This window comes from Neoarius graeffei, chromosome 12 (assembly GCF_027579695.1).
Source record: "Neoarius graeffei isolate fNeoGra1 chromosome 12, fNeoGra1.pri, whole genome shotgun sequence".
NCBI classification, from domain to species: domain Eukaryota; kingdom Metazoa; phylum Chordata; class Actinopteri; order Siluriformes; family Ariidae; genus Neoarius; species Neoarius graeffei.
Genome location: NC_083580.1, coordinates 69,085,513 through 69,099,130, shown reverse-complemented (window position 1 = coordinate 69,099,130; position 13,618 = coordinate 69,085,513). Strand labels below are relative to the sequence as shown.

Below are 13,618 nucleotides of genomic sequence, written 5' to 3'. Positions count from 1 at the left end.
ATTTGAAGGTTTGTCGTGGCGGGTTTGCTGCTAATGACGTTAGCCTGCAAGTCCAAACCGGAATCGGCTGTTTTTATGTTATTATATTTTCATATATCGGGTAAATGTGCAAAAGTCTTAGGCAGCTCAGCACAAATTTCTAAACAGTTTTCCAGCACAAAATTAGGTGTTACAGGAAAATGTTTGTATATCAGTAATGAAAGCAGCAGATTGCATCACAAACCACTTTTCAGACAAAAATAATAATAATAATGAAAGCTACTGGGTTTTGCTGCAAAATTAAGAAGCAAGTGTGACAGTGTCTAGAAAAACTGTGGCTGGTCTTGGTTTTGTAAGACGCTCAGTAAAAACTACAGCTCATTTCCTTATAAAACTGCACTAATTGGACCTGGGATTATTTTTTTCAGTAATTTTTTTTTTCTTTTCTCACACCAGATACTGACTTGGTTTCATTTATTAGTGTTTACTGCTCTTTATAGTTGTTTTTTTTTTTATTTTTAATGTGAGAACATTTAATTTCATTAAAACAGGAGTAGCCTTGGGTACAGTTTGTATAATCGTATGGGGCTGAGTAAAATTAAGGATTTCAAAACTTTGAAATCACGAGTGAAATTAATCCTTAAAGTGCCATTCCACCATTGGATGTATTCTTTGGCATAAAATACAATATATTTTATGACATGACTAGACAGAGAAATCTTTTAGCTTCAAAATGATATATCAAACATATAATTTTTTGACAACGACAAGTATATTAATTTTGCGACCAAAGTCACCTACCCTTTTAATTTCCGCGCGGTAGTGAAACGTGATGTCATCGGCAGGTTCCCCTTCTTGTGTACCACGTCACGTGTGATGTGGCACAGATTATCAGCAATGGCGGATAGAACGCGATTTCCACTTGTCGATTGCTGTGCCGATATTCACCATCGACCGTCTCCTTTGGGCATCACTTGCTATTTTCCTTCGCTTCTTTTCCGAAGCTGACAATCGCGTTCTATCCGCCATTGCTGATAATCTGTGCCACGTCACACGTGACGTGGTACACAAGAAGGGGAACCTGCCGATGACGTCACGTTTCACTACCACGCGGAAATTAAAAGGGTAGGTGACTTTGGTCGCAAAATTAATATACTTGTCATTGTCAAAAAATTGTTTGATATATCATTTTGAAGCTAAAATATTTCTCTGTCTAGTCATGTTGTCATAAAATATATTGTATTTTATGCCAAAAAAATACATCCAATGGTGGAATGGCACTTTAAAGGGCATATCCTGGACCAATTTAGTGTTGTTTTTTTTTTAAATATGAAAGTATGTCCCTTTACACACACATCCAGAAGGGTAATTTTGCACAAGGCTATCTTTCTACAGCGGAAAAAAATAAAATAAAACGCGGTTGGAAAAATCCCAAGGGAGCCTGGAGCCAGATTGATCCAGATTCGTGACGTCACGTGCGGATCCGCCAGCAGGCTGAGAGACCCTGCATGGATTCAGTGCACAGTCTGTGTAGGCCAAGTTTAGCAGCTAGCGATTTTGCATTGAAATACTTGTTTATACATGATTACTTGTTTATAATATATAGGGCCAAATTCATACTTCGGAAATCATTCAAGTTCACAACATTGTCATTCACGTTTTCTGAACTAATCAGGGCGCAAGACTATCTTGCACGTTTGAATCAGTTTTTAAAGCGTCTTTCATCATGACACAAAAAAAACTGCGATAGTGCCTTGTCTAACTCAGCATTCATATGCCATTAGAGAGTCATTTATTTGTCTTTCTGTGGCCCATTTCTTAAACACGGAAAGCCAAAAATTTGTACTTTTTTTTTTTTTTTTTTTGGTATTTTCATTTTCGCTTGCAGCTTTCAATTGGTTTATCATTTCTTCGTCAAATATAGCGAAACGCAGCATTGCTGAGTCAGCAGAGTCAGCCATTTTGTTGACAAAATTGGCTAATTTTTGTAACCGTAACCAAGCAACAAACTAGCAACTGAGCACATTTCAGAAATACGGCTCTGTGTTAAGGAAAAAAGCCCTCTTTGACCAATCAGGATTGAGTAATTTGGCCCTTTGTATTATAAGTTCTATAAGGAAATGAGTTCTAAGTTTTACTGAGCATCTTGCAAAACCAGCCACAGTTCTTCTGGACACTTTGTCACACTTGCTTCTTATTTGTGCAGCAAAACCCAGCAGCGCATATATATATAAATAAAATGTCTGAAAAGTGGTCTCTTGTGTAATATGCTGCTGCTTTTTCTTTTTTTAACTGACATTTTTTTCCTGGAATATTTGATTTTGTGCCAGAAATCTAAAATGTGTCCCCCCCCCCCCCCCCAAAAAAAAAAGGATACCAGAGAGAGAGATGATTCAAATATATACCATCCATGTTTAGATTGGTGAAGTAAAGTAGATGTGCTTAAAAAAAAGATATCTGCAGGCAGACAGTATTTGTGAAATTGCTCCTTTCTGCACAACATCTGAAGTAGTGTGCTGCTCCGTGTTGATTGTTTCATGGACCCGGTGGAATTGGTGTCCTTGTGATGTCTGAGAGCTTGGCCAAAATTTCCCCCTTTCACCGTCATCTCCACTTTGTCCAGTCTGAACCCAAGTACTGAGCCTTAATGACTTTTCTGGTCCTTTGTAGTAGTGATGCTGCCAAGCACATGGCTGCATACAATAAAACCAGTAGTGATTTTGTTCAGTTTTGTATCGACATATGAGAATCTTCCTGTGCTCATTGCTATATTAGCTGTTAATCCAAAAGATATTAATAATCTGCCCCTGTTATAGCTTCAATGTCTTAAATTATACCAAAGTCCTCGTAAGTTTTCTTCATTACTGGTTGCATGACAGAAATGCCAGGCTAGAATCGCTTTGATAACTTGTATGAGAATCTAGGATGTGCTATACAAAAAAATAGAAAATGAGCCATGTTCCTCATTTCTAGGTGGTGGTGTGTGTTTTTGTTTTTTTTTTAAATTTTATTTTATTTTTTGCTTGGCTGCAATGGACGACAGCGATGGGGTGAAGCTCTTTGTTGGGAATCTGGCAGTGGAAACAACACAAGATGACCTAATAGCACTTTTTGCCCCTTATGGAAAGCTGGAGACCATTACTTTACTGAGGCAGTTTGCCTTTGTCCATCTGCAGGGAGAAGGGGCTGCTGACTGTGCCATCCGTAGTCTGAATGGTATAGAGTTTCGTGGTCGCAGCCTTGTTGTTGAAGAGTCTCGAGGAAGGCCTCAGAACTCTATCAAAGTATATGTGGGGAACCTGAGTGCTCTGTGCACTACTGCTGAACTGCATGAACTGTTCTCTCGTTTCGGCAACGTCTTGGAGTGTGAAAAAGTGAAAAGTATGCTGCCTTTATTGAAATGTTTTGATTTCTCATATGTGATTTTTGCTTCTCGTATGATTTTTTTGATTTCTCACATGTGCTCACCTGGTGTGATTAACCTTCAGCATACTGTTTTCCTCATATTGCATTTCGTTTTCTTCTCCTCTCTGTTGCAGCCAAACCCAACTCCTCAGTAGGTTATACTTTTGTACACATGGAGCATCAAGAGAATGCAGAGAACGCTATTGAGGCCCTCCACGGGACCTCCTACATGGGCCGTCCACTCTCTGTGGAACTCTCAAAGGTCCAGCAAACCAAGCCAGCAGGCGTTCCCAAAGTGCCATGTGCACGTTGTGGGACACAGGGACACTTCGCAGGTGAGTGTCCCACTAGGCCGCCCATGGAGCACCACCAGAGTCAGGCAGCTGTGCTCGCTGCTGCGGCCGCCGCTGCTGCTGGACTTCCTATTCAAGTACAACAGAGCGTGCACAACTCTTTCTTCAACACCAACACCTCTGATCCGACATATGCAGCCCTAAAGGGTCTGACCGAAGCCAGCGGGTCAGGTGGTAAACCAGTGAGCGCTGCAGTTTACGGTGCCCTGGCAAGTCAAGTGTACGGTGTTGTGGCTGATCAGGTCCTCGGCCAGGAAACAGATGATTCAGGCTACCCAGCTGCAGGAGAGGCACCATCAGGCACCACAGCCATGAACCCTGCTTATGGAACAAACTCCTCTGCATATGCAGGCCCTGCCTATGGGACCATGGGTGGTGCGGAGACTGACCCACAAGCCTTATTTGAAGCCGCTCGGCAGCGATTCATCGAGCAGGGCCAGCAAGTGTTGGCTGAGCAGCAGGCCATTACCAAATCAGACCGGGACCGGAGCCCAGTGAGACGTTCTGCTCTGTTGCCTGACCCTGTTCCTCAGCCCATTAGTGCGGCGAGACCCAAACGCCGTGCTCTACTGCCCACACCACCTGGAGGCCCCGAGATGCCTGCTATTAAAGATGGAGACCCTATTGCAAGGTACATGCATGTAGTAATGGATTTAGTCTTTGCGTGGAAAGTGTGCAACTGGGATACATGACATGTCTTTTAAAGAAATGCTTTTGTCAGTAGGGTTAGGTTTAGTCCTATACTCTGGCTAAACTCCTTAAGATTAATTTCATTCATCATCCAATTTAGAAACCAAATATTTTTGGTGTACATGTATCATAAAAACAAAACCACATTTCTAAATCTTTGAATAAAAATAAGTGCAATTTAAATCCTAGTTAATATGCCACCAGATCTTGCAACCAAATAGCCAGTTAAATAAACAGGGAACTTGTGCCAGAGTCGGTAGAAATCAAAACCTGTTGTTAGCCATTTCATTAAGCTCTTCGATATTGGAGCCTGTTTAATAAATTGAAGAATGCAAAAAATCAAGCTCATGATTACTAAATAAGGATGTTGTATGAGAATATCCTGTATAGTCAAACGTTTGTGGACGTTCTTCCAGGCATCAGCCTTCCTCGCCTGACCTCACTAATGCTCTTGTGGTGAAATGGGCACAAATCCCCAGAGCCCCACACTAAACTCTAGGCGAAAGCCTTTCCATGAGAGTGGAGGTTATTATAACAGAAAAGAGGCACTAAATCTTAGTCTGGCTAACGCGACTTCAGAGCTCTGCGAGCTATTGGTCTGGCAAAGATATTAAGCCCAACCGTTTCCCAAAGTGTGTGGTTGACCCGCCTTCCTGAAATGCCTCAGTTTGCTACTGGTCGAAGCCAGAAAAGGCTGTGACGAAGCTTAAACCAATCGCATCACTCTTTCCTCTGACGTATGTGACGCGACGGGGCTAACTGGTAGATTAAACTCTTACCGAAGCCGGTCAGGAGCAAGGCGAAAACGTCCTTCCTTTCAATAAATGCCTCCAGGGCTGCTCTTTGCTCCGTTTTCAATGAGAACTTGCTCCATGTTCGTAATGTTTCTAGTGAATGAAGCGCTTCCGGCATAGATTCTGTAAACAATCTATGGCTTCCGGTCGCAGTTCTACTACGTCACTGCCTTGAACACGCCTCTACCCAGGGCCGTTGGAGATGCTCAAAGTTGATTGGCTCCCGATTTTTCGGGAGCTTGGAAGAGCTGGAGATAGCCTGCCTTGCCAGACTAAGCTCGGAACAGGCCCTCGTGTTGCGTCATGCTTAGGATGGGCGGGCCCAGGCTAACTAAATCTGGAGTAGGAAGCTCAAAAAAGTTATTGGTGTGATGGTAGGGTGTCCACAAACTTTTGGGCATATTTGTGTGCTTTGAAGCTTAGTCCTGAGACTTGTTTGGAAGAAAAAAAAACAGGCTTAAGTAATTATTTACGTTGAAAGCTGGCTTGTTTGAAGACTTGCAATTTCATCCTACAAAATGTTATTTCCAACTCTGATTTGAAAATCTTTTTAGACCTGAAAACTGGAGAAGATAATTGACCACTAGTAAGAATCCATTGTTTACTTCTGCACAGTAAGTAGCAGATCTTTTTCCTGTGTCTCTGTACTAGGTGCTATGCAGAGTATGTCCAGCAGTACCAACAATACCAACAGTACCAGCAATACCAACAGTATCAACAGTACCAGTACTACTATCCACCACCGCCGCCACCACCGCCGCCTCAGATGCCCACCATGCCCATGCCGCCTTCAGGGCCGATGGATGCCAATCACATGGCGGCTCCTGGAACCGGCACATCTCCAAGAGCGTATGAGCCACCTCCACCACACAAGGATCCCCACCTCCGCAGTCCTGACTACTCCCACCACCACATGCCAGAGCCCACATACCGATAGAGCTCACCACCTTGTGTGTGTGTGTGCACGCCTGTGTGCTTGATGGTGCTGAATGTATGGTAGTATCGGTCCTTCTTTATAAGTGATGAGGAAAGGGATACGTTAAATCTTTCAATTGGCTTTATGCACCAAACTTGCGTTATTGTATCTTATGAGTCTGTTAATTAGACGTCTGGTTATTGTGATAAGTTGAAACACAAAACAAAATTTGTCGTGTCTAATCTGACACCAGGAGCCTTGTGAATTTCTCGTAAACGGCAGATAATACAGTTTTGACTGATTGGTGGAGGATTGGGTAATTATTTAGAGATGCCTTTCCAAGATCTATGTGCTGTAGTTGTATATAACAATTTAAAAAATAATAATAAAAAAAATTGATAATCATTGGATGAAAGCAGTAGTGGGAATTTGAAATACAAAGAGGACCTGTGTGGCTGATGGCTGTGTGCGTGTGTCTGTGTGAATGTCAGATTGAGAGAGAAAACATTTTCACTTGTAAAAGAGCCACACATTAACACATCAGATCACCGTCTGTTCCATATGGGTGGGATTTGGCTTTGGGCAGAGACATGCTCCATCAGTATCCGCTAAATAACACAATAGAACTTGCTGTGTTTCAGCCCATTAGGCACCGCCTGAGGGCACAATAGGGCATAACCTGCTCTCAGCACCAAGCTCAACTCCGATTATAAAATTCACCTGTTGGAATGAGGCTAGGCTACAAAACGGATGGCTAGTGTTTGTTAGTCTATCTAGCGTTCATCAGCCAGAAAACACCCCAGACTTTTGACTAGTGTATACTCATGCTTAGTTGTTTTCCTGTTATTTCCATATCTTTATTGACTCTGGGTTGGACATGCCATTTGTATAGTCTGCAGATTGTGCTGCAGGACTATAAAGGAATCGACTGCCATTCCTAGCTTTGTATCCTCCTCTAACATGGACAAAATAATGTGTTCAGGCGACTAGTGATGGTTAATTTCTCATGACTTTTTTTTTCTTTCTTTCTTTCTTTCTTCTTCTTCTCCTCTTGGTCCAAGACAGTAAAGTTTCCCCCCTCCAGCCGCTTGTGATTTATTTTTTTATTTCCTCTAAATCTTTTGAGTCCCCACTTTTCTCATGACAGTACATTTTAGACTGATTTGGCAGTGCTCATTTAGTTGGTTTGATTTTGAGGTTGTAAGGTCTATTGCAATAGGCCTCCAGTTGGTTTGAGTTTGAGAATAAAATGCAGTGAATATAAATATGTGATGTATTTTTGTTCAAAAGGAAATGTGCTAAACCAGTGGATAAAGGATTGAGGCAGTTTGAATTAAACTCACTGAATTTAAAGTTCAATTGGCTCTTCTTCTTTCAAACCAGGTTCTCGAAAAATATTTTGTTCAAGAGGTTTTGATTCAAACCTGCCTATTTAACTTGGAGACTAGAGGAAGGAGTCTACATGAGGTTTTCATAACATCTGACATGTAATGTTTTAATAAATTTTAAATAAATTTTTCTTTACAGATCTGCATAAATTGCAAGCAAGAGCTCATTTGTTGTTTATTGTAGGGGTTTGGCTTCAGATGTTATGGAGAATGTTGTAGCATTCCTTCAGTGTGCTTTACAAACCTCAGTAAAATGATTGTAATGAAAAAAAAGTCAGAGAAAGCTCTCTTTTTTTAATGATCTTATGTCCTCTTTCCTTTAGAATGCACCTCAGACTGTCTTCAGTCTTTCATTCCAACGCTGAGAGATGGTGGGGTACTCGCACAAACACAAACATACACATACACAACATGGTCTCACTGGCCTGGATACAGCAAACCTTTTGTAAAGTAATAGGCAACAGATTGAAAAGACCTGCAAGAATTTGATTAAGGAATTACCATTTGTATTTTTTCAGTGTATTATGTTAGGGGGCTGCTTTTGCTGTGTGTAATTAACACATTTCTGAAAGACACCTGATAGAAAACTTGCAGTGCCTCCTAAGCGTATCCAGGCCCTGATGTTCACAAGACGAAAAAAAAAAAGAAAAAAAGCAGATATTGTATTGGAGTGGTCATTGTTTTCAGTCACAACATTTAGTGGAATGGTGATGGAAGGGTAGCTCTTTATAAGTGCATCAGGCCTCCTTACATTAACGCTAAATGTCTGTAAATTTTTGCTAGAAATAGTGCATGACTGGTTACTCGTACTGTTCTTCCAGCCACATTTTCCCTTTTCGCTAACTACAGCTAAAATGGCTCCCGGGCCTCAGGATGCCAAGTTGCACATGACGGGGGAAGAGAATTAGAGTTCCACAGTGGCATGGATGCGCTCCCCAGAAAGGTAAAGCCCTCTGGCCCCAATCACGCTTGCACCTTGACCATACACCACTTCCCCTAAATCATCTCCTGTTCCAACTCAGCTCAGATGCATCTTCTGGCTGAAGAACTTGAACAAAAAAAAACAAAAAAACAATGATGGGGCTGTAAGAGTGCCACAGCTTAGGGTTAAATAAAATGACAGTTTTTACAAACAGAGAAGCAAAGTCCTTTAGCTCAGGCACACAAAGTACCCCACGTGATCTTGGTTTGGGTGTTTGCAATTGGTTAAAGCCCCAGTGGCACATCCAATCAGAAGTCACCGTTACCATTGTGTTCTTTTTGAGGACCGAAATTGAGTGTCTTACAAGAAACCTGCTCACAAAAAATCCTTCATAAAGAGCATGAACATGTGGGATCAGGGGAAACTGAATTGTTGGCTTGTTCTGTGGCATTTGGTGTTTCTTTTAAGCATTTTCAGTAAGACGAGACGAGATGTGCGCACACGCTTACAACTGAGGTTCCCTGGCTGTGCTTTGAACTGTTATGAAGACAGCACAGCTTTAAGGGGCGCAGTGCAAACCAAAAGGCAAGAGGTGGGGCTGTCGCCTGGTAGGTGAGTAACCAGTGCGCCACTGTCCCACTCAAACCTATTCCTGCCCTCAAACCCAACACTTCACCTGTCCCATCACGCCAACCTTTAACGATTCTGTACGTCTCCGACTTTAAACACATGCCTCAGGGATCGATGCTTTTAGAGCTCGCTTTCAGAAAGTAGTCAGGACCAGGTTCGTATATGAGGACTTTCAAAAGGAGTCAGTTGGGTACGTGGAGTTTTAATTGGATCAGTGTGTCTGACTTTTTTTTTTTTTTTTAGACATCCTGATAACTCATGATGAAATAGTCGAGTCCAACCGTTCCTGAATTTACAGTTTAACAGTACGTGCGTGACTCTTGATGTCAGTTTTGATAGTTCAAATGTATTGTCTCCTCGTTATCCATGATGTATTGCAGCTTCTACTTCATATTTCTTTCACTGATGTGTATATAAGCTGTTATTTGAACAACATGCATAATTTTCTGGGTGTGAGTTGAACGCGTAAAGCATTGCCTATGATTAATTTAGGTCAGGAAATAATCATTCAGGGAGTATGCTTTAGTTGAGCTAAATGCTACCACTTTTACTGACATTGGGTTACTTCTTTTGCTACTGTCCCAGCAAAAATGTCAAGTCTTTTTGTCTTTGTAGTCCTTCTCTAATCTTGTAAAACTAAATTAAATACGTTGATAAAAACCACATTGGTGTGTGTTTGCATTTGTAGAAAGAGAGAGGAAAAAAAAAAGTGCATGGCACACTATTTACAGAGGATATTTTGGACAGAGGTCAGCTGTACTTTCGGGGAAGCTGTTCCAAAATCAGGAACACAACTTGATCAGTATCTGTGAAACGTATGAATTTGATTTTCTTGCTGATTTTAAAAGCAATGGAAGAAAACAAAGAAATGTAAATTTAGTCCAAGTAATTTTGTATCTTAAAAAAAGTACGCTCACCATCCTGTTTATTAGGAGCACTTTTACACCTGCACATTCATGCAGTTATCTAATCAGCCAATCGTGTGGCAGCAGTGCAGTACATAAACTCATGCAGATACAGATCATGAGCTTCAGGTGATGTTCACATCAAACATCAGTTTGGGGGAAAGTATGATCTCTGTGATTTGAATCATGGTATGGTTGTTTATACCAGATGGACTGGTTTGAGTATTTCGGAAACTGCTGATTTCCTGGGATTTTCTCACACATCCATGTCTAGAGTTTACACCGAATGGTGCAAAAGACATCCTGTGAATGGAGGTTCTGGAGGCTGAAACATCTTGTGGATGAGAGGGATCAGAGGAAAGTGGCCAGATTGGATCGAGCTGCTAGGTCACTCATCTAATGACACTTACAACTGTTCTGAGCAGAAAAGCATCTCGGGATGCACCAAACATCAAACCTTCAGGACGGTAGAAGACCATGTCAGTTTCCATTTCTGTTCTTTGGCTGATGGGTGAAACCTTGTCGTCTTCTGTTGTTAACCCATCCACCACCAAGTTCAATGTTTTGTGCATGCTGATGTCCTTTTCTCCTCACCACAGTTGTAAAGATTGGTAATATGATTGTATCCTTCCTGGCAGCTCGAGCCAATCTGGCTATTTTCCTCTGATCTTTTATAAACTAGGTGTTTCCACCTAGAGCCCTGCACTCCCGCGGGACCCGCCGCAAAGCAGTGCGGCGCGGGACAAATTTTGAAAGCTCATTGCGAGCAGGAGTGCACATATGCGGCGCGGGCAGGAGCGGTGATAAGCTGCAGTCCCGCTAACTAAAAATGTGTTTGAAGTAAAATTTATAAATTATTAATTTATGTCTATCATATATAATTTGTGCTGGATATTTTATTTGGCATTAATAACATTTTAAGATGCCTAAATTTGCAGAGAGAGTCAGATTGAGTGAGGAGTGGCATCTTAAATTTGCCATTGATCACCCTAACGGGAAATCCTTTGATCACTCTAATGACTTGCAGTTCACACCCAGCTAGCAAGAGAACCATGAGTGAAGTGATTTACTGCTTGCGTTAGTCTACAACTCTAATCAGAGAGACAGGTTACACAGTGACTGTAGGCTTGACTCAATGCTATCCCAGAAATCTTTCCTGTAATGTGCAAATTTGGCTGTCCAATCAGAGGCGGCCAAATTTGCATATTACAGGAAGGATTTCTGGAATAGCATTGAGTCAAGCCTACCATCACTGTGTAACCTGTCTCTCTGATTAAAGTTGTAGACTAACGCAAGCAGTAAATCAATTCACTTCTCTTACTAGCTCTGCTTTGCAATTAAAAAAAAAAAACACCATTGGTACAAAGCAAGCCCATTCACTTTTTTTATGCTGATCAGAGAATTACAATGGTTTCTCATGTGATAAAAATGTGCGATTCGCGATTTAAATATTTTAATTGCTTGACAGCACTAATTATTATTATTATTAGAGACACTACATGCTGAATTCCGAAACAAGGTAAATAATAACAAACGTGAGCTGTAGATATTTATGCTCAAATCCATTCAAAGTAGGGGGTGGGGCACCATCACGCTGTGTCAAGACAAGAACTTTCCTGAGAAATAACGCGAACGTCTGCATCATGCAGGATTTGCGGGCGGGATTTGCGGGACTGAAAATCATAATTCTTTGCGGGCGCGGACGGGAGTGGGACTGCACAATGCGGGCAGGAGCGGGACTGAAAAATCTGACCCGTGCAGACCTCTATTTCCACCTACAGAATTGTCACTCACTCAATGCCCCTTTCCCACACCATTCTGTGTGAACTCTAGAGCAATGTTTCCCAACCTTTCTTGAGCCATGGCACACATTTTACATTCGAAAAATCCCACGGCACACCACCAAACAAAAATGTCACAAAAGAGTGTGTGTATATATAATCATCTCATCTCAGTTTACTCACAATGTACTTACTCAGTGTGAAACCTGGGCCTGTTTAGTTGAACACAAAGCTGATATACTTGCAGGAATTGAAGAAAGACACACGAAGATCTTCAACAGCTCCGAGTCTCTCTCCTTTTTTTAGTTTTTATAGCAGTCATGCTTGAAAAGCCCAGCTCACATAGATAAGTTGTGGAAAATCACCTTTTTTTGCTTTCTTCTGACCTCTACTCATACTAGGGCCTTCATCTGGGTCAGAATTTTCTCCAGGCCCCAGTTTGGATTGTGCACTTTTTTCTTTTCAAATATTTATCCATCGCCATCACTGCGGTCACACCCAAAGCATTACTAATTCTATTGTTTGAATGGCAACAGGTAGATACACAGGTTAATTAGCTACCTGTTGCCATCTAATGGAAGAGTATTTAATTGTTCTGCCTGTTACTATAGGTCACTGGCATAGATGAACGAAGACAAATTATTTGCAGTAAATAAATAATTATTTTCGGAACAATTAAGTGAAATTGGATAATTTCCCACGGTACACATGATGATCTCTCACGGCACACTAATGTGCCGTGGCACAGTGGTTGGGAATCACTGCTCTAGAGACTAGGCATGTAACGATATATCGTGAATCGCGATACAAATTTATGATTTGAAGTAATGAAATACAACCTCGATTCCAAAAAAGTTTGGACAAAGTACAAATTGTAAATAAAAACGGAATGCAATAATGTGGAAGTTTCAAAATTCCATATTTTATTCAGAATAGAACATAGATTACATATCAAATGTTTAAACTGAGTAAATGTATCATTTAAAGAGAAAAATTAGGTGATTTTAAATTTCATGACAACAACCCATCTCAAAGTTGGGACAAGGCCATGTTTACCACTGTGAGACATCCCCTTTTCTCTTTACAACAGTCTGTAAACATCTGGGGACTGAGGAGACAAGTTGCTCAAGTTTAGGGATAGGAATGTTAACCCATTCTTGTCTAATGTAGGATTCTAGTTGCTCAACTGTCTTAGGTCTTTTTTGTCGTATCTTCTGTTTTATGATGCGCCAAATGTTTTCTATGGGTGAAAGATCTGGACTGCAGGCTGGCCAGTTCAGTACCCGGACCCTTCTTCTACGCAGCCATGATGCTGTAATTGATGCAGTATGTGGTTTGGCATTGTCATGTTGGAAAATGCAAGATCTTCCCTGAAAGAGACGTCGTCTGGATGGGAGCATATGTTGCTCTAGAACCTGGATATACCTTTCAGCATTGATGGTGTCTTTCCAGATGTGTAAGCTGCCCATGCCACACGCACTAATGCAACCCCATACCATCAGAGATGCAGGCTTCTGAACTGAGCGCTGATAACAACTTGGGTCGTCCTTCTCCTCTTTAGTCCGAATGACACGGCGTCCCTGATTTCCATAAAGAACTTCAAATGTTGATTTGTCTGACCACAGAACAGTTTTCCACTTTGCCACAGTCCATTTTAAATGAGCCTTGGCCCAGAGAAGACGTCTGCGCTTCTGGATCATGTTTAGATACGGCTTCTTCTTTGAACTATAGAGGTTTAGCTGGCAACGGCGGATGGCATGGTGAATTGTGTTCACAGATTTGTGTTCACAGATGTTCTCTGGAAATATTCCTGAGCCCATTTTGTGATTTCCAATACGGAAGTATGTGATGCAGT

At 41.5% G+C, this 13,618-nt stretch overlaps 1 protein-coding gene across 6 annotated transcripts in view; it reads left to right on the top strand.

The window, feature by feature from the left end:
- Positions 1 to 2,952: 2,952 nt before the first annotated feature.
- The window catches only part of rbm14a (RNA binding motif protein 14a), a 28,189-nt gene continuing 17,523 nt past the window's right edge, over positions 2,953 to 13,618 (top strand). For 2 of the 6 annotated variants that reach the window (XR_009655774.1, XR_009655773.1), the window contains exons 1-3: positions 2,953 to 3,360; positions 3,519 to 4,368; positions 5,873 to 9,059. Coding sequence is in view for 1 of the 6 variants with exons in the window: in XM_060936308.1 (XP_060792291.1) it covers positions 3,012 to 3,360; positions 3,519 to 4,368; positions 5,873 to 6,158 (1,485 nt within the window). In the remaining 5 variants the exon portion in view is untranslated. Of the gene's footprint in view, positions 3,361 to 3,518; positions 4,369 to 5,872; positions 9,741 to 13,618 lie in introns of those variants that run through there. The other 4 variants (XR_009655775.1, XR_009655776.1, XM_060936308.1 and 1 more) reach the window with 4 other exon arrangements.